General features: G+C 40.1%; 1 protein-coding gene across 2 annotated transcripts in view; it reads right to left on the bottom strand.

The window, feature by feature from the left end:
- The window catches only part of LOC149193133 (alpha-taxilin-like protein), a 416,017-nt gene that overhangs the window by 182,608 nt on the left and 213,261 nt on the right, over positions 1-20,148 (bottom strand). For both annotated transcript variants that reach the window (XM_089404796.1, XM_089404795.1), the window contains one exon: positions 6,470-6,547. In XM_089404796.1, coding sequence (XP_089260922.1) covers positions 6,470-6,547 — 78 coding nt within the window. The remainder of the gene's footprint in view (positions 1-6,469; positions 6,548-20,148) is intronic.

The following is a 20,148-nucleotide window of genomic DNA, read 5'->3' as shown; positions in this document are numbered from 1 at the left end:
AGAACCTCGTCTCTTACGAGTGCACAAAACAAGCCAACATACATTGTCATTTCATTCAACAGCATATAGAACATGGACTAGTTGAATTAAAATATTCCAGACTGCAAACATTCTTACAAAATCTCTTGGCCTAGATAAATTTGTAAATGTTAGAAACAAACTGCATGTATTTTCTAGACTGACCGATAAGGGAGGAGTATGATTATAATGGTCATCTAGACAAAAGTCTTAGACATAATAATAAAGTTATTAACTTATTTGTGACATACTTTAATTTATGCTTGGTGTTGTATTACTCGTTTAAGTACATTTTAGGTCATTTGAGTTTATATATTTTAACTGCTTACGTTAATTTATTCTTGGTGTCATATTATTCGTTTAAGTATGTTTTAGGTCATTTGATTTTATATATTTTAACCCTTATGCATCTATGGCTTATGTCATTCCTTCACTATAGAGAAACTGTTGCTCTTTTCATCTTATATTTGAGAAGTATTTCTTTCAAGTTCTCTCCTATGTTCTTGCTTGGTTACTTTGTGTGTTCAGGTTTTGTAATACAAATCAAAATGCAACGAAATAATACATCATGTATTTACATCTATCATCATATATTTCAACAGTAAAGAGACAAGGTCATCATAAGAAAAACGGAGATGGAACTCAGATCAAGCTACTAGTCATGCCTAACCTCTGCTTGGATCTCTACATCTATGCATTGTGGGAAACTATCAGCATCATCTACAGGCATGTTAATACAGTCAACCACTAGTTCAAATCTAACTGTTCACAATTTTTCCACCAAAAGAAATGAAAATGAGTTGATGATTCTCCAAGTTTTCACTAAAAGAAAGCTTGTTGGAATTAAAATGCACTTGGAATATGATATAAAGTTGATGTTGTCCCCACTTTTCTGCTCTTAAAAGCATTTAATTGACAAAAATCCAAATTCAAGCTACTTAGTGTGGTTCAAACTAGTATGTTATATGTGAAAAATGAAAAAGTCAGTGTTTAGGAGGGTTATATACAGACAAAACACATAGTGAGGCTGGTGGGACCCCCACTTTTCTTTAAAGAAGAAAACAAAAATTAAGTTTTCTTTCTTTTGAGTGTTTTTATGGCAGCCTTAGAGTGACCCCACCCCCCACTCCGAAGTATCACAGGCATCCCATGAAACGAACAAAGTTGGCTCACACACAAAGTAGTCAGAATATCTATAATATGAAAATATCCATAAGGATAAGCAATAATATATATAACTGTTCGAGTACAATTGATATGATGTGATACCAAATGAGGGCCTAGTTTTGGGTCAAAGACCTTGAGGTTAGATAACTCTGAAAAATTGGGTGGCCAAAGGAATGTAGTTATGTTGCTAAAGGAAAAAAAAATTTGACCAAAGGTCTAGTGGCCAGGGACCTAGATCAGACTTTACTCTGATACCAAAGTTATGAACAAGTTCATATACGTAGCAGAATGTTGAAGAATGTAACTAGTGTCAGTCTTCGTAATTGTATGAGTCATGATGTAATGTAATTGTCAAAAGAAAGAAAAAGGAATTTTTATCATAAAAGAAAATCGACTTATTAAAGCATGGGTCAATGGTCATTAGGTCAAAGCACCCATTGAGTGCTCTACGATTTTTATATTGAGCCAATGTTTAAGTCAATGTACTCTAGACCCTCCTTGGGCTTGTTACCCACCACATCGTGGGTGATATCCCCAGGAGAATTTTTTTCTCCATGATGGACCTCAACAGGCAGCCCCTTTGCAGCCTCTTGTTTGCTCGTTGTGCCATTTCTTTGCCACTTGAGCCAACCATGTGGTTCGCCACCCACCTGTATTGATCATATGTTTGAAGGTGGGCCTCCGGAATCTAAAGGTATGTCCTGTCATTTGGTAATTGAGTATTGGGTTTATTTCTCATGGATACTTTTGGATATGGATCGATGGGGGGATTTGGCGGAAAGGGTGGGCTTAGTTTTTGCTCTTGTCCCCTTGATCTCTTTTGGATATTACCCTTGGAGCTTAGTCCCATGGGATCTCTTTTATCGACCATTTGGTTCTAGGGTGGTACTACTTGGGAAAAATCGACTTAGGGTGTGTGGTCCCTCTCCTTTACCCGCATATATTACTCCCATTCCACTCACTATACCCCATTCATCATTTCTCCCAACTGGGTCCACATAGGGCCAACCTCCCTATCCCCTTGCACCCACCTTGGGTCAAGCCTGGAATAATGCCCCGAAGGTTGAAGCAGTTAAAAGAAAAGGAAAAAAAGCATAATTGGCCACATTTAACAAGAAGTTGTACCACAAAATGCAAAAGATGGCCGGGACAAAATAATGAGCACATGGGCAAAAGCCAATACATGAACTCTACCCCAATCCATGGTCATCACCCTAGTTCCATAGGCCCTAGATGAGCCTCCTTTATCATTTCAGGAACCCATGATTGTTCCAACCCCTGGAGGGCAATGAACCGCCCTACCTAAAAGGGGTAATCACTGCTATATCTTACACATCATGTTCTTGTCCTTTGAACCTCGAGCAGTTAATTAAATAAAATTCATAAAAGGCAAAAGGCATATAAAGAAGGGTGGAAAAATCAAGGTCGGGGCACCTCATGTACCACGATTGCTCCCTCCTAGACATTACATACCTAGGTGTGGGCTTCCCCTTATCTAGCTACCCCTATGCCCCAATATGTGGCCCAGGATTGCCCCTCTCATTCCCTACTCCATTCCACTTATTTATCACTTGCTACCCCCATTAGAGGGATGTATCTTGGACATACTATCCCTTTAAGGGTTGAAACCACCTAATAAGGAAATTGGTTAACCCCCTTTGGAGCTTTGAAACACTAGCACATACCAAAGCCCACTACGGAAGGGCATGCCATAATGAAGTGCCCAATTTGTTATTCATGATTTGTAAACTCTTTTACCCGATTATTTTAATGACTGGTTGTACTGGAAGCCTAGGGGATGCATTGGATCTTATGCAAGAATACAGGTGATTTCCATTTGGGTTTGGTCTCCCTATACGGGATCCTAACCCCCAAAGGTCTACATTGGCACATATAGGGTGTGCATCAAGAGCCATTGGCCACCACAGTAGCAGACAACACTCCACAGATCTTCATCGATACTTAGAGACTACTAGCGACCAAATTTTGGGATGATGGTCATGTGCTTGGTACATTATGCCCAGTAGACCCCCATAGGATCCCCACACACTTGGCAGGTGTCCCATGACTTGTACGATGTCATGACAGCATTCATTCCACCACTCGAACCCTTGCAGAGGATCTACAGGAATCTCTGATTCATATGGAGACCTATGGGGTCATTTATGTGCCCTCAGATCCACTGGAAGCACCACAAGCCTACTATTTGGAGAACAAGGGACCACCCCTTTGTCCATCATATTACGAAGAATTTATTCCTCAGTATGGCACTTCAAGACATTATAAGGCCTTTCGAGGGCCACACGACATGTACATATTATTATTTGGCCCCTTGTGATGCTTATTTTTACACTTGTGAGCTAGTTTGGTGGGTTTGTCGCCAATAGGAGTTTAATTTGCACATTATTTTATCATTAGGGACTAATGTAGGCCCATAAGCTAATTCGAGCTCCTTAGGAAGCTATATATTGATGTTAGATACATTCATTTGGATCATCACTTGACTTGGGATCTCTATAATCATAGAGAACTTCGCAGTTTTTCCTTGGAGGATATTTTTTGGAGATGGATGAATTTTGACATATGGATTTGGGCTATTTTTCTTGTCTTGGAGCTTTGTCTTGCAAACGAAATTCTGGTTGGATATATTCTATAACGTTGTAAGTAAATTTTGACGTTGTTATTCTTGTTGTTGCATACTGCTAAAATTAGGGCTAGTTGCTGCATAATTGAAATGTGGAATTAAGCATGTTCGAGCTAATTTAATGGATGAGCCAATGTTATATAATGAAATGTCATAGAGATTGTTTGTCTCGATAAGCTTGCATCATTTGCTTTGAAGTATAAATGCTTGAAGGTCACTTTTCTCTCTCACTTTGGATGAAGTTGACTTTCCAAGCCTCATTGATTAAGAAACCAAGTTCTCACTCATCATCATCCTTGACTCCATATCCCCAAGTGAATTAGGCATTGATCCCTCAAAAAGAGTGATCATTTTAACCCTCTTTTTACCTTTTTCCCCTTTTTCCCTAGGTCTAGCCCCATTAGGCCACCTAAGGCATCAATTTCTCAGGAATTGACCCCAGGAAAAATTTTGATCTCCTACAGGCTACTGCACTGGTGGGTCCCCTCCCTCTCCTCCGAATTTGATGCAATTATAACAATGGAATCTCCGAGAATCCCAAGTCCTAGCTCTAGGATCAAATTTTTCCTAGGCATCCCCAAGGCTAGACCTCAACAGGATCAATTCAACCTTTTGAAGTAAATATTCTTGTTTGGCCTTTTCCCTTCACCTTGTCCAAGATAGAAACATCATTGGTTGTTGCATTCCATCCTCAAACCTGGGTTGGGTCCACTTGGCCTCATGTGGTCCCACTTCTCAATAAAGATTATTTGTCAAGGCCCATTTGGGAATCAAAGTTTCCCAAGGATTATAGGGATTGAGAACCTCGTCGATAAGCCTATTCTTTCTCCCTCAACACTCCAATCCTCACCCCTTACCCTAGAGGACCAATTCCCTTGCTTAAAGATCAGGGATTCTTCACTCCATCATTGGGAAAGGGTTTCCAGGGTCACTTTCCACCTATCCATTGACATATACTTTACAAGTGATCCCTACACTATCAGGACTCCTCCCATTGGTGAAAGTCCGTAAAGAGCAGGGAGATTTAATTGTGGTGACAGTGGGCTAAGCCTCCACCATTGCCCTTAACCTAGCAGTTGCCCTCTTAGGAACTCCTTTTTGGTCCCCTGCTGGTTTGAGTGGTAACAGGGCTATTTTCAAGAAATAAAAATTATTTTTATGTGTCTTATCTACCCTCCACCAGGTCAGCTTCCTCACTTAACAAGTCAGCCTCAATCTCATCATGTCAGCCTGAAAATTACGGACTCCAACCACTATATATAGCAAAGCTACTCAGCCTATTTGGAAGGCATTCGATTCAAGAAGAAGATCTGAAATTCAGCCATCAATCAAGAAATGTTAAGGGTCAAAAGGTCTTTTTGGCATGTACAAAAGAAGACTAATACAACGAAGAAGGAAAAGAATTTTTGGAAGACGAAATTTCTCTCTATTGCAACTACAGGGTCGAAGGTACAAACATACTCTGAAGTGCAAGAACAAACATACTTCTGAAGTGCAAGAACAGGTCGAGATTCTGGAAGGATTAGAGGAAAGAAGTTATTGTATGGAAGCTGACTTGCTGGAGGGAATCTTTGTCTAGGTCTGTAGGGTCTTGGATTATCTCATCTTGATTTACTAGTGAAGAGTTGGACTGGGTTTTCCCCTAGATAGGGGTTTTGCCCTGGCTGTGTGCCTACATCTTGTGTCCCTTGTCGTGATCTTCATTGTTTTGGCATTTGTCTTGATGAAAGAAACATAATAAATTATAAGAAAACTTAAAGGAAGAAAAGAGCAATCACAAGCAAATGTCAAAGTCTAAAAGAAATCTACCTAAAGAATCTAATCACCATTATGCCCTCAATTTCTCAACACAGAATACTCAGAATATCTGAAATATATAAATATTCATGATAGGACAACTATATTTATATAAGAATGTACAGAGGATAAGAGATGCTGCAATTGTTACAAATGAGGGCCCACTTATAAACCTAAGCAGGTGCCCCTTCATGAACGGTCATGTCCTTGGAGACATGCCTGTTCTATATTAATCACTAATTAATTAATCATTATTATAATTATCATTATTATTTATATTTATATTATTTTTATACATATTTTATTCATAACATCCCATTTCTGCAGGTGATGTCCTCGGTGAAGCATGCCATAACGAAGTCCCCATGTCTAGGGAAGATGTGGAGCCTAGGCGATGCATCCCCAAAGAACACTGCTCCAATATACCTGCTTTGAGTCATATCTGATAGCAATCTGGTCAACAAAAATTCATCACCTTCAAAGCATAACCTAGGCCAAAAGTCTTCCCATGGAGAATGACATACATAAAAGAGCAAGTTTCTCAAGTTTTTCCCAAACAATAGATTGGTTTTGTAATGTTTGCAAGAAGTGTTTATGAATTAAAGGTCTTAATCTTATACACCGCCTTTATCAAATTCTGCAGTAAATGTACTTTCTGTGCCTTCAAGAAGATGCAGTGTAACCGCAATCTTATGATTACAAAATGATCATAAAATGGCACAAATGAAAACAGATTACGCTTCCAAAGAAACATCAAACAATTGAATTGAGAACATTCAACTAACAAACATTCAACTGAAAAAAAAAAAATTGTATATTTTGGCAGTTAAATCTAACACAAACCTTGATTGCATCATGAAATTTAGTAGAAAGATCCAATCTCTTCTGTTGTCCTTCTGTAGAAACCTTTTTGCATTCATCCTATCAAATAACAGAACCATCAGAGTATAGTAATTGTTCTGAATATGCACACTGACAATCAACATGAAACACTGCTCTATAGTGATTGCTGTGAATGCACGCACTCAAGTTTCACAGCAAATTGGTAAATAAAAAACTGAGTGAAGGAAAGGAGTATATTCTATTGCCGATTATATGAATAAACAAGATAAGGCACATCTTGGAATTATTTGATATTGTGTTGACATACAAGTACAAAAGAAACCAGTTTCATATCATATTACCCCAAGAGCAAAAACAAGCCGTGCTGATACCATGACAGGGAAATGAAAGAAAGAAAATACTATCATAATTTGCAGCAGTAAATACATGTTATTATATCTCTTTGTCAGCCTATTAATAACGTACATTATAAAAATATTCCAATTATATCAACTTTGTCAGTATTTGTTTGATATTCATATGCAGATCTCTTGAAAACCCACTGAAAAATGTTTGTACATGTGGAAAAAGAAACAAGTCGGAAAGTGATTCATTAAAATTTAAAACACTTATTCCAAGTCCTGACCAACTGTGGCACAGCACTAAGATACTGTAGGAAGACTTTCGAGTACAAGAAAGCAATGCTTGCGAGGTTATAAAGAGTAAGTGAGACAATGGTATCACATTGTGCCTATCCTTCCTTTTCCCATCATCCCTAACAGTTATATTGCAGAAAATGCTATGCTGCAAAAAAACGGTTGTTACGAAAGAAAAAATGGTTGCTACAAAAGCTATGATAAGATAAAATAAGATAATTTTACTAATCTCCAACAAATGTGGGAGTGTCAATGCAACTCCTAGAAAATGCCAAAGCTAAATCTAGGATAAAATGAAGTAAAGAAGGATACAATAATAAAACAACCTCACAAACATGTATATGACCGGATCATGTAGAAAGCTAAGTGAATAAGTCCAGGGTTGGAGTTTGATGATGTCCAGAGTGCCCAAGTCTAATAGCCGATGGCAATGAGGGCAATAGTAGCGTCGGCTCAGTATCGGAGTCCTTTGGATCCAATGGGGAGTCTAGCTGCATGATCTTGGAGGGGATGTAGGAGTGAGGGATACTCTTAACATTTGAGACCAAAGGAAAGTGTAACGAATAAAATATATAAATAATATAAATATAATGTAAAAGATAATAATCATAAATAATAGTTAGTTAAGCTAGTAATTAGGTTGAAGAGGCATGTCTAATAGGACATGACTCTTCATGAAGAGACACTTGCTTGGTATATAAGCAAGCCTCTCGTTCTCATTTGTAAATCATCATTCTTATTCATATTTAATATATAATATTTGTATCCTCATGGATATCTTTATATTCCTAGTTTTCTGGAATAATTAATTTATAGAAGGAACTTTGTTCGCTTCATTTGGTATCAGAGCCACGTTTGGCTGATCACCAGGCCTTTGGCTATCAACCTATCATCAACCTTGTTGCTGTCATAATTGAAGCGTTTCGCCACACATTGGGAGATTCTCCATTTTTAGGTCTTTGGCCATTTGCTACTATTTAAAAATAATAATAATAAAGAATAAAGAAGAAGGGTATAAAAAAAAAAAAGGAAAGGAAATAATATATTCTGAACAAACCAAAAAAAAGTGAAAAAAATATATATATATATATATAAAAAGGTTTTACATTATTGATAAAAAGTGCATAATAAAGATAAGCGGGAATCTTTTCAAGTATATTTAAGACTTTTTACGTCGAGAAGCCCGTGGTTTTAAAAACAACCCATGGTAATTGCCCATGGTCTTTTGAAAAGTTAAAAGAGAGAAAAAAAACAAAACAAAAAACAAAAGGAGTACGTTTTACTTTTACATGGAGAACATTTTAACGGAGGTTTTAAAAACAACCCATGGTAATAGCCCATGGTATTCTAAAAATTTCTCATTTCCCACCGCGGTTTTCAGTTTCACCTTATTTCTCCCATATAGTTAAATGCCATTTCCCATATCCATACATTCAACAAGCTGGAAAAATAAATTTTGCTGAAAATTTTACAAAATGCTGGAAAATGCAGAAATAAAAATCAACAGGTACAAACAGCCATTAAAACACATTTAAACACAGAGATTTTTTGTCAAGGTGACCCTGGAAAAACCCCCTACAACTCTTGGGGAAAACCAGTTCGAGAGCTCTTTTTTATTTCTGGAAAATGCCTTTTACAGTGAGAAATATTCAGCAAACAAATTTTACAACTTATCTCGATTTTCGAGCCTCACAAGCCACTGGAAATTTCCAAACAGCAAAACAATACACTGAAAACTGTTGTACTGTTGTTGTACGAACGACTGTACTGACGGCTGTACGGGCGGGTTGCACGAGTTGTACGGACCTCGGTTTTTGTGCAAAAAATCAGCTGTACAGCCCTTGATTTCTGTGCAAAAAATCTGCCTTTTACTGTTTGCTCATTCAGCTGTACGGATTTGCTTAAATGCTGCCTTGGTATGTGTGCCAAGCTGCTGCCTCCTTCTCCTCCCTGTCCAGAAATCTCCCTTGCTCTCTTGCTCTCTCTCTCTCAATCTACTCATGAAAGAATGAATGATCTTTTCCTCCTTTTCCTCCTTTAATCCAATCCTAAGTGACTTTTGGGTGATCCCTAAATCCAATGGCTGAAATAGATTGAGATCTAAGGCTGAGATTAAATGCTCATTTAAATCTCACTTTCTATTTTTTAATTCACCCCACTTTAATAAAGACCCACTTAATCATTTATTTCCAAAGTCACTTTTCCTTTCTAATTTTTCATTGACTTTATAAAAGTCACTTTAAAATTAGACTTTAGTAACTTTATCACTTAAAGTCACTTTTAAATTAGATTTGACTTTATAAAAATTATAAAGTCACTTTAGGAGAAAAATTAAATTCTTTTGGACACTTTTCCCTAGGCCAAAGATCAAAGCCTAAGGGAACCACCTGTCCTCTGGTACCAAATTTCAACACTCCCTCTTACCGAGGAAGGTGTTCCTCACCACACCCATCTTGTTTCTGAAGTAGTCATGCTTGCCCCGTGGTAAGGCTTTGGTAAGAATATCTGCAACCTGCTCATCAGTGGGAATATACTCAAGCTTCACAGCGCCCTTCTGAACACAGTCTCTGATGAAATGATATTTGATCCCGATATGCTTTGACCTGTCATGAAATACTGGATTCTCTGTGAGTTTAATGCAACTCTGATTATCACAGTAAATCACTGAACGTCTCAACGGCTGACCAAATAAGCCAAACCACATCTTGCGAAGCCAGATGGCCTCACAACTAGCTAGACTGGCTGCCATATACTCTGCTTCCGCTGAACTCAATGCTACTGACTGCTGCTTCCGGCTGAACCATGACACTACTGCCGAACCCAACCCAAAACAGCGCCCTGAAGTGCTCTTCCTATCAGAAGCACAACCTGCCCAATCAAAATCAGTGTAACCTGCCAATCTCACTCCATCCACCTGCCTGTAGTCTAGACCATAATCCACTGTCCCCTGCAAGTACCGCAAAATGTGTTTTGCAGCCACACAGTGAACCTTCCTAGGCTCACACATAAACTGACTCATCATGTTGACTGCAAAACAAATATCTGGTCTAGTGTTGACCAAATACGTCAAGGAACCAATCAGCTGCCTGTACAGTGTGGGATCCACCAACTCGGAATCCGAAGCATGAAGCTTCTTCCAGTTGGTGATTATCGGTGTCGACATGGGTCTACAATCCTCCATGTGGAATCTGCCAAGGATGTCCACAATATACTTCCCCTGCCCCAAGAAGAAATGCCCCTCCTCCTGCCACACCTCCAAACCCAAAAAGTAATGCATCAAGCCGATGTCCTTCATCTCAAACTCCACCGCAAGATCTCTCTTGCAGTGCTCTATGAGTCTCTTTGCACCTGTAATGACCAAGTCATCCACATACAGCACCAAAATGAGAGGCTCCTCACCTATCACAATAAAGTAAAGGTTCGGATCTGCCTCACTCTTTGTGAAACCCAACCCCTGCAAGTATGTATCTATCCTAGAGTACCAAGCTCTGGGAGCTTGCTTCAGGCCATAAAGGGCCTTCTTCAGTCTGCACACATGGGACTCCTTCCCATGTACCTCAAAGCCCTATGGCTGCTCAATGTACACCTCCTCCTGTATGAAGCCATTGAGAAATGCAGTCTTCACATCCATCTGGTGGATCTTCCAACCCATCTCTGCTGCTATCGATATAATGGAGCGGATCGAAGTATATCGAGCCACGAGAGAGAAGGTCTCCTCATAATCAACTCCCTCTACCTGGGAGAATCCTCTAGCCACAAACCTCGCTTTGAATTTCTCAATGCTGCCATCTGCAGCATGCTTTACCTTGTAAAGCCATCTGGAAGTAACCACGGATTTGCCCTCAGGCCTCGACACCACCTCCCAAACATCATTCTTCATGATAGAAGAATACTCCTCCTGCATGGCCTCTCTCCAGACCTGCTGGCTAGCTGCCTCCTCATAGCTAGAAGGCTCAGATTCAAGGATGCCGGTAACCATTGCCATATAGCTACAAAACCTCTCAGGTGGTCTACTCTCTCTGACCGGCCTCTTAGGCTCAGCAATAGATGTGGCATCTCTCAAGGTGTCCTGAAGCCACTTGGACTTCCTCTTCCCTGAGTGCACTTCTCCCATAGGATGAAACTCCTCCTCCCCATCATCATCAGGAGCCTGAACTCCTGATTGTCTGTCTGTTGTCCTCCTGCCTGCACCTGAACCTGTAGAAGCTGACGTACCGTGTGAACTGTCCATTAGTGGACTCCCTAGTGAACTGCTCTGCATGCTGCCCGGAGCACCACCCCTCTGGCTCGGTGAGCCACTGCTCACTGACGGACCTGACATCCTCATAGATGTAACTCCAAATCCTCCTGATCCCTGCCACTGGATCCCTGCGACTGACTCAACTGCTGTTGAGGGTCTAGCTGATCCAGATACTCTAACTCTCGTGATCTCCTAAAGGCCCTGTCCTCCTCGAACTTCACATCCCGTCTGACAACTCTCCTCTGTGCAGGAATGTAAATCCGAAAGGCCTTTGAGGTCTCACTGTAGCCCACAAAGATACCCTTCTCTGCGGTGGGCTCTAGTTTGGTCCTCTTCTCCTTGGGTATGTAGGAGTATGTAATGCATCCAAAGATACAAAGATGACCAATATCAGGCTTCTTCCCAGAAAAAGCCTCCTCCGGAGTCATGTGCCCCAAGGCACGATGCGAACTCCTGTTCTACAAATAAACAGCTGTGTTGCAGGCCTCTGCCCACAAGAACAATGGCAACCCCTGATCATGTAACATGGCTTTGGCAGCCCCTACGATGGATCTGTTCTTCCTCTCCGCAACCCCGTTCTGCTGGGGGTTGTAAGGAACAGTGAACTCCCTCCTAATGCCTGCCTCCGCACAATAGTCAACAAACTCTCCAAGGGTGTACTCTCCTCCATTGTCCGACCTCAGGGACTTGATCTTCTGACCTGTCTGTGTCTCCACAAGAGCTCTAAACTCCTGAAACCGCTTGAAGACCTCACTCTTGGTCTTCAAGAAATAAATCCAGGTCCTCCTAGAGTGATCATCAATGAATAAAACATAGTACTCATATCCACTCAAGGAAACATGAGACATCTGACCGCTCACATCGGAATGAATCAAATCAAGTATCCCAGTCGCTTTGCCGTCCCTGCTGGGAAAAGGGGATTTGGCAAACTTGCCCATCGCACATCCTCTGCAAGTATCAAAGTGATCAGTACTGAAATCTGGCACACCTGTAGTGATCTCCCGCAATGTCCTCAAGGCTCCATGATACATATGTCCCATCCTGCGGTGCCAAATCTCACACAGCTCAGATGTTGGGTCCCTATAATATTAGTGATTACCCCATTACTATTGTAGTTATACCCCTTATTTATATTGTTGTGCCCCTATTACCCCCATGTTGTTATTTCTGTGCCCCATAGAATCCCTCTTTTGTTATTTTTGTGGCTTTATATTGTTATTGTTAGGTCGGCTGGATTATATTGTGACTCCTTAGACTCCTATATATAGAAAGGAGGTTTTGTCATTTGTATCATCCAAGAATTGTTCATTTATATAATGTAAAGGAGGTTGCCCCCTCGAAGAGGCTGAATTCTAAGGCGTTGATCTATCTTTTCTATCTTTTCTTGAGCTGGTTTCATAACATTGGGATCAGAGCTTTGGATTCTAGGGTTTCGCTACTCCAAACAGGTCATCGTGGCATTTTCGCTATAACTTTTTTTCTATGATGTTTCAGAAGTCGCAAAAAAAACCCATTTGAGAACAAATCGCGCTGAACCTTGGCTCCGAATTTCAGAGCTTTTCGCGTGATATTTGCGGAGATATGATCTGAGGAAGTTGGTCTTTTTGCAGACTCCTGAATTACATCCAAAACAGGTGACCTAGGGAAAATCGTCATAACTTTCTCTCTGGGGATCGGATTGAAATTTCGTAAGAAGGTACAGAAAGAGGACGGACTGTAGTTTCTTGTATGCATGTTTCAGATCCAAAGGTTGAAACAGTGACTCGTGGCACATCGTACAAGTTCGCCCTACTGAATTAGTCTAAAAGCAAGTCACTGTGGGAGATTTCACATAACTCTTCCTTGGAGAATCCAATTTGGGTCAGACTTGTGGCATTGGAAAGAGGACACAGAAGGCTACTACAGGTTGCAATTTTAGAACTGGATGATCCGAAATTACAGAGATACATCAGATTCAATATCAGGCTTATACAAAGTGAAAAAAGGTGTGTATTTTTTTTTTTAAATTTTTGCGTAAGCTTGGTTTGAAGGAATTCAAAGGGCATAGGAAAGCATTATTATCAGTAATTGATGCCCCGAAGAAAGAAAATGCAAACACCTAGTAAGCAACCTGAAAGCTCTAGCATGACTTATGAAGAAGAGGAAGAAATGCAACATGATATAGCAAAATTACGAGACCAAGTGCAACAAGTGTCACTTGCACAAAAAGGAACAGAAGCTAAGATGGATTGTTTAAAGAAAGGCGTAGAAGCTAAGATGGACGATTTGAAGATAGAATTGAAGACAGACATGGACGAATTGAAGAAGTTACTACAAGAAAGGGTCACTAATGGTGAAAGGGTAGTAAAGGAAACTCATGATGAGAACAAAAGAAATGTTAATCATGATTCCATAGACTCTAATGTTGGATCGAAGACCCACCACATTCCAAAAATCGATATGAGGAAGTTTGATGGCAAGGATCCCGCAACATGGATATTACAGATGGAGCAATTCTTCGATCTCAATAATGTGCAAAACACACAAAAGGTACGTATGGCAACTTTATATTTGGAACCAAATCAGTTTGTATGGTATCAATGGCTTTGCTCTCGTAAACAATTTATCACTTGGGCAATTTTTACGGAAGAATTGATAGCACATTATGAGGATACAAAAAGCAACACTTTTTTTAGCCAATTGATAAGTCTCAAACAAAAGGGTTCAATAATGGAGCACATTGAGGAGTTCCAAAAATTGAACATAAGGGTAAAAGATATTCCAGAGGAGCATAGGATTGATGTGTTCATAGGGTCTTTAAAGGATAATATCCAACATGATGTTCGCCTTTGGGAACCTGATTCATTAGAGAAGGCATTCAGGTTAGCAAGAAAAATGGAAAGCAAAATTATGGCAACCAGGAAGCATACCACTCACAACTATAAAGAAGGAAGTGTTGTTGCCCATAGTCTTCCACAACCTATAAGGTTGACACCACAACAATTGGAAGAAAAAAGAGCAAAAGGGCTTTGTTACAGTTGTGATAGCAAATACACTAAAGGTCATAAGTGTGCTGAGAAGAAATTATTCTACATAGATTGTGAAGAGGAAGAAGAAAAGGAGCAAGAAAGGTCAAAAGAAGAGGATATACTCCAGGAACAAAGCCTAGATGAAGAACAAATAAATCCGACCATATCTTGTAATGCATTGGCAGGAATTACCACTCCTCAAACCATCAAGATAGAAGGACAAATCAAGAAGAAAAAGGTAATAGTGTTGATTGATTCAGGAAGCACCCACAATTTTATTCATTGTAAGGTAGCAAAAGAATTGAATTGCTTCCTATATCCAGCACCAGAGTGTCAAGTGATGATTGCAAATGGAGGAACAATAAATTGCTCTGGAAAGTGCCATAATATCAAGCTATCCATGGGAGAATATGTATTGACTAGCCCAATGCTTTCCATTCCAATGGGAGGTGTTGATGTTGTACTAGGAGTCCAATGGCTACAATCCTTGGGTACAATAGCTTTTAATTTTCAAGAACTTTTCATCAAATTTTCTACGGAAGGAAAGGAAGTTGAATTAAGGGGTATTGCAGGGAAACCAGGAAAGATAATCAGCTCTAATGGTATGACAAAGCTTCTAAAAAAGGAGCAAAGAGGTGTAATTGCACAATTATGTTCGCTAGATGTTTCCACATTGGAATCATCTATTTCTCCAGATCTCCAAAAAGTCCTGGACAATCATTCCAAGGTATTTGAGACTCCCAAAGGTCTCCCACCTATGCGTGATCATGATCATGCTATTCATCTGATTCCAGGAAGTGTTCCTCCAAACATCAGGCCGTACAGATATCCCTATGTCCAAAAAAGTGAAATTGAACGTATGGTTGCAGAAATGCTAGAGGCTGGTATAATTCAACCAAGTCAAAGTTCTTTCTCTGCTCCAGTAGTATTGGTGCACAAGAAGGATGGATCATGGCGCATGTGTCCGGATTATAGGGAGCTCAACAAGCTCACTATTAAAGATAAGTTCCCCATTCCTGTCATTGATGAATTACTGGATGAATTGCATGGATCAATTTACTTCACCAAGTTGGATCTTCGTTCAGGATATCATCAAATCAGAATGAAGATTGAAGACATTCCGAAAACGGCATTTAGAACTCATGAGGGTCATTATGAATTTTTGGTCATGCCTTTTGGCCTTACCAATGCACCTTCAACATTTCAAGGTTTGATGAATTCAATTTTCAAACCATTCCTTAGAAAATTTGTGTTAGTATTTTTTGATGATATACTAATCTACAGCAAGTCTTGGAAGGATCATGTTGAACATGTTGACAAGGTGCTACAACTATTGGAGGAGAAACAATTATATGCAAAAAGATCCAAATGTTTCTTTGGAGTCCAGGAGGTGGAATATTTGGGTCATATTGTATCTCATGAAGGAGTTAAGGTAGACCCTAGCAAAATTAAAGCCATTAAGGAATGGAAAATCCCCACATCCATAAAGCATCTGCGAGGATTTCTTGGGTTGACAGGGTATTATCGCAAGTTTGTTAAGAATTATGGGAGAATAGCAGCACCTCTAACAACATTATTGAAGAAAGATGCATTTTCATGGACTCCGGAAGCAACAAAGGCCTTTGAACATCTTAAAGAGGCAATGTGCCAAGCACCGGTCTTAGCTACACCGGACTTCACAAAAACCTTTATTGTGGAATGTGATGCTTCAGGAAATGGAATTGGTGTTGTTCTAATGCAAGATGAAAGACCCATTGCTTTTGAAAGTCGTCCAATCAAGGGAAAGTTTTTAAGCAAAGCTATTTATGAGAAGGAAATGTTGGCAATACTCCATGCACTTAAGAAATGGCGACCCTACCTAATGGGAAGACACTTCAAGGTAAAAACGGATCATGATAGCCTTAAATACTTTTTAGAACAAAGATTATCCTCTGAAGAGCAACAAAAGTGGGTCACAAAGATGTTGGGTTATGACTTTGAAATCATCTACAAAAAAGGGAAGCAAAATGTGGTGGCAGATGCACTCTCAAGAAAGGATGAGGATGTGGAAGCATTGTTGTGCGCCATTTCTATTATCCAACCAGATTGGATAAACGAAGCAAGGGAGGAATGGAAGAATGACGAAGAAGTGTGGGCACTTATTCGAAAGCTACAACAAGATTCCAGTACGTCTGATACATTTAGCTGGAAAAATGATTCGTTATGGTACAAAGATCGCTTATACCTCTGTAAGAATTCCCAGCTAAAACAAAAGATTCTTATGGAATTGCACACTTCTCCCTTAGGAGGGCACTCAGGATTTTTAAAAACTTACCACAGGGTTAAGAAGGAATTTTTTTGGGATGGCCTTAAATCAGATATTCAAAAGTTTGTGGCGGAATGTTTGGTTTGCCAACAAAATAAAGTTGAAACAATTAAGACACCGGGTCTATTACAACCTTTATCCATTCCAAGCCAACGTTGGGAGGAGGTTTCAATGGATTTTATCACAGGTTTACCCAAGTCTGAGGGAAAGAGTGTCATCATGGTGGTAGTTGACAGACTTACCAAGTATGCACACTTTTGTGCATTATCACATCCATTTAAAGCCAGTACAGTTTCTACTGCATTTATGGAAACAATTCAAAAGCTACATGGAAACCCAAAGATTATTGTAAGTGACAGAGATCCCATTTTCACTGGAAATTTTTGGACAGAATTATTTTCTTGTCTTGGTACTCAGTTAGCTCATAGCTCATCTTATCATCCTCAATCTGATGGGCAAACTGAGATAGTAAACAAATGTTTGGAAGGATATCTTCGTTGCTTTGTATCTGATAAACAGACACAATGGGTCAAATGGTTGCCTCTGGCTGAATGGTGGTATAACACTTCCTTCCATACAGCAACAAAAATGACCCCATTTATGGCACTTTATGGGTATCAACCACCATCCATCACATCATATTTAAGAGAAAATTCTAAGGTTCAGGCAGTGGAACATCACATCGAACATCAACAACAAGTCCTCCAACTCTTAAAGGATAACCTCGTGTTGGCACAAAATAGAATGAAACAACAGGCAGATCAACATCGCAGTGAAAGAAGTTTTGATGTAGGTGATTGGGTATTCCTACGGCTACAACCATATAAGCAAATGTCCCTAAAGCAAGCTAAGAAGGATAATAAATTATCACCAAAGTATTATGGTCCGTACAAGGTGTTGCAAAAGATTGGTACTATGGCATACAAATTGGAGCTTCCTGCAGCTTCTCGATTGCACCCAGTTTTCCATGTTTCATGTTTAAAGAAGGTTATAGGCGACAAGCTCCCAGTTCAAACAATATTGCCAGAACTTGACGAGGAAGGAAAAATTATATTGGAACCGAAAGCAGTCACAGAAACAAGAACTCGACAGCTACGAAATCGATCAATTTCAGAGTATCTTATCAAGTGGAAGAACTTATCTGCTGAAGATTCCACATGGGAGGATGAGAATTTTATGCAGAAGTATCCAGAACTACTCAAGCGTTGAGGACAACACTTTTTTGAAGGAGAGGGGCATGTTGGGTCCCTATAATACTAGTGATTACCCCATTACTATTGTAGTTATACCCCTTATTTATATTGTTGTGCCCCTATTACCCCCATGTTGTTATTTCTGTGCCCCATAGAATCCCTCTATTGTTATTTTTGTGGCTTTATATTATTATTGTTAGGTCGGCTGGATTATATTGTGACTCCTTAGACTCCTATATATAGAAAGGAGGTTTTGTCATTTGTATCATCCAAGAATTGTTCATTTATGTAATGTAAAGGAGGTTGCCCCCTCGAAGAGGCTGAATTCTAAGGCGTTGATCTATCTTTTCTATCTTTTCTTGAGCTGGTTTCATAACATCAGAACTGCTAGCTCTATTGTCGGTACTACTACTTAATGCCACAAGGGACTGGAATGCAAACTTGTACACCTTTGCATGGCGTACACCTATCACTCTAGCTGAATCAGCTGGAGTGCCCCTGGGATACATCAACACCTATCCTCCCCTGAACAGTACCTCATATCCTCTGTCCTCCAAAGCTGAGACGAATATGAGGTTCTTCCTCATCCCCAGCACATAAAGAACATCTGACACCTTCAAGGGAGGTTTGGACTCCCTCTGAAATGTCAGTGTCCCCTCCGCCACTGCTCTGACAACTCTGTCATCACCGAGTACTACCTCAATATCAGTGCCACTCTCTGAAATGAGAAGTACTCATGGACTCTTGTCATGTGACGTGAAGCCCCACTGTCCACATACCAGATACCCGAAGATGCTCCGCTAATCGAGGGAAAAGCATGCTCCCTCTGAACCTATGTGGCAGGTGATCTTGCACTAGAGGACTCATACGCAATGAACCCAAACTCTCGGTCAAAACGAACTGCAAAGTCCTCAACCTCTGCTGAAGCTGCCACGTTCTGGTTCTTCCCCTTCTTTTTCTTCTTCTCCAGACACACAACTACATAGTGTCCCATCTTTTGACAATTCCAACACTTCACCTTGGAATAGTCCTTCTGTGTGTCACCCTGTTTACCTTTACCTTTGCCTTTGCCCCCACCATTGCTTGTGGAAGCCTGCTTCTTCCCTTTGTCTTTCTTGCCTCCTACCGACAGTGCTACATCCTCATCCTGCTCAACTGGCTTGGCTGCCCCAAGCTGACCTTTCCTGATCTCTGTCTGAATGCAATCATCCCAAAACCTCTCCCATGTGGGAAGGGTCTCACGTGCACAAACGCCATCAGCAAAGTTCATCCATCAATGAGGGAGGCCATTCACTGCAATCCGCACCAACTCAGTGGGTGGAATGTCCTCTCCAACTGCTGCCAACTCATCTCTCACATTAGTAATCTTTGTGAGATATCCAGCTGCACTATCATTACCCATCTTAATAGTCTTCAGCTTCTCCTTCAGGACCATTTTCCGGTTCTCATTGGTACTCTGGTAGAGATTGGACAATGTTGTCCACATCTCATGGGCATTTCTCTTTCCTCTCACATGAGGAATGCAATGGTCTTTGACTCCGTCTAGAATCAGTCTCTTACCCTTGTTGTTCTTTTTATTATACTCAGCCAACTGAGTGGCATCAGTAGGCACAACAACAAGGTTCTGTGTGGTATGCACCATGATGTCCCAGACTTCTGCCTCCTCAAAGATACTCTGCATTCTCTCCTTCCAAACGCTGTAGTTTGTATGCCCATCCAACCTATCCTCCACCCTCAATCCCAATGACATCCTGCTGTCCTAAAACTGAAAAATAGCACTGCTGTAGTAAAGATAAAAACTGTTGTTTGTGAAAAATCAGCTTGCTGGAATTTTCTGAGTGAAAAATCAGTACGCTGTAATTTTCTTCCTTGCTGTCTCAAACTGCACTTTAGCACTCAAGCTCTGATACCATGTAAAAATTTCTCATTTCCCACCCCGGTTTTCAGTTTCACCTTATTTCTCTCATATAGTTAAATGCCCTTTCCCATATCCATACATTCAACAAGCTGGAAAAATAAATTTTGCTGAAAACACAAATTCTGGAAATTTTACAAAATGCTGGAAAATGCAGAAATAAAAATCAGCAGGTACAAACAGCGATTAAAACACATTTAAACACAGAGATTTTTTGTCAAGGTTACCCTAGAAAAACCCCCTACAACTCTTGGGAAAAACCAGTTCGAGAGCTCTTTCTTATTTCTAGAAAATGCCTTTTACAGTGAGAAATATTCAGCGAACAAATTTTACAACTTATCTCGATTTTCGAGCCTCACAGCCCACTGGAAATTTCCAAACAA

Source organism: Pinus tabuliformis, chromosome 2_2 (genome assembly GCF_031772625.1).
Source record: "Pinus tabuliformis cultivar Carrire ecotype Pingquan chromosome 2_2, CPIR1, whole genome shotgun sequence".
NCBI classification, from domain to species: Eukaryota; Viridiplantae; Streptophyta; class Pinopsida; order Pinales; family Pinaceae; genus Pinus; species Pinus tabuliformis.
Note: the sequence above shows the minus strand (reverse complement) of the source record. Positions and strands in the feature narration are given on the sequence as shown.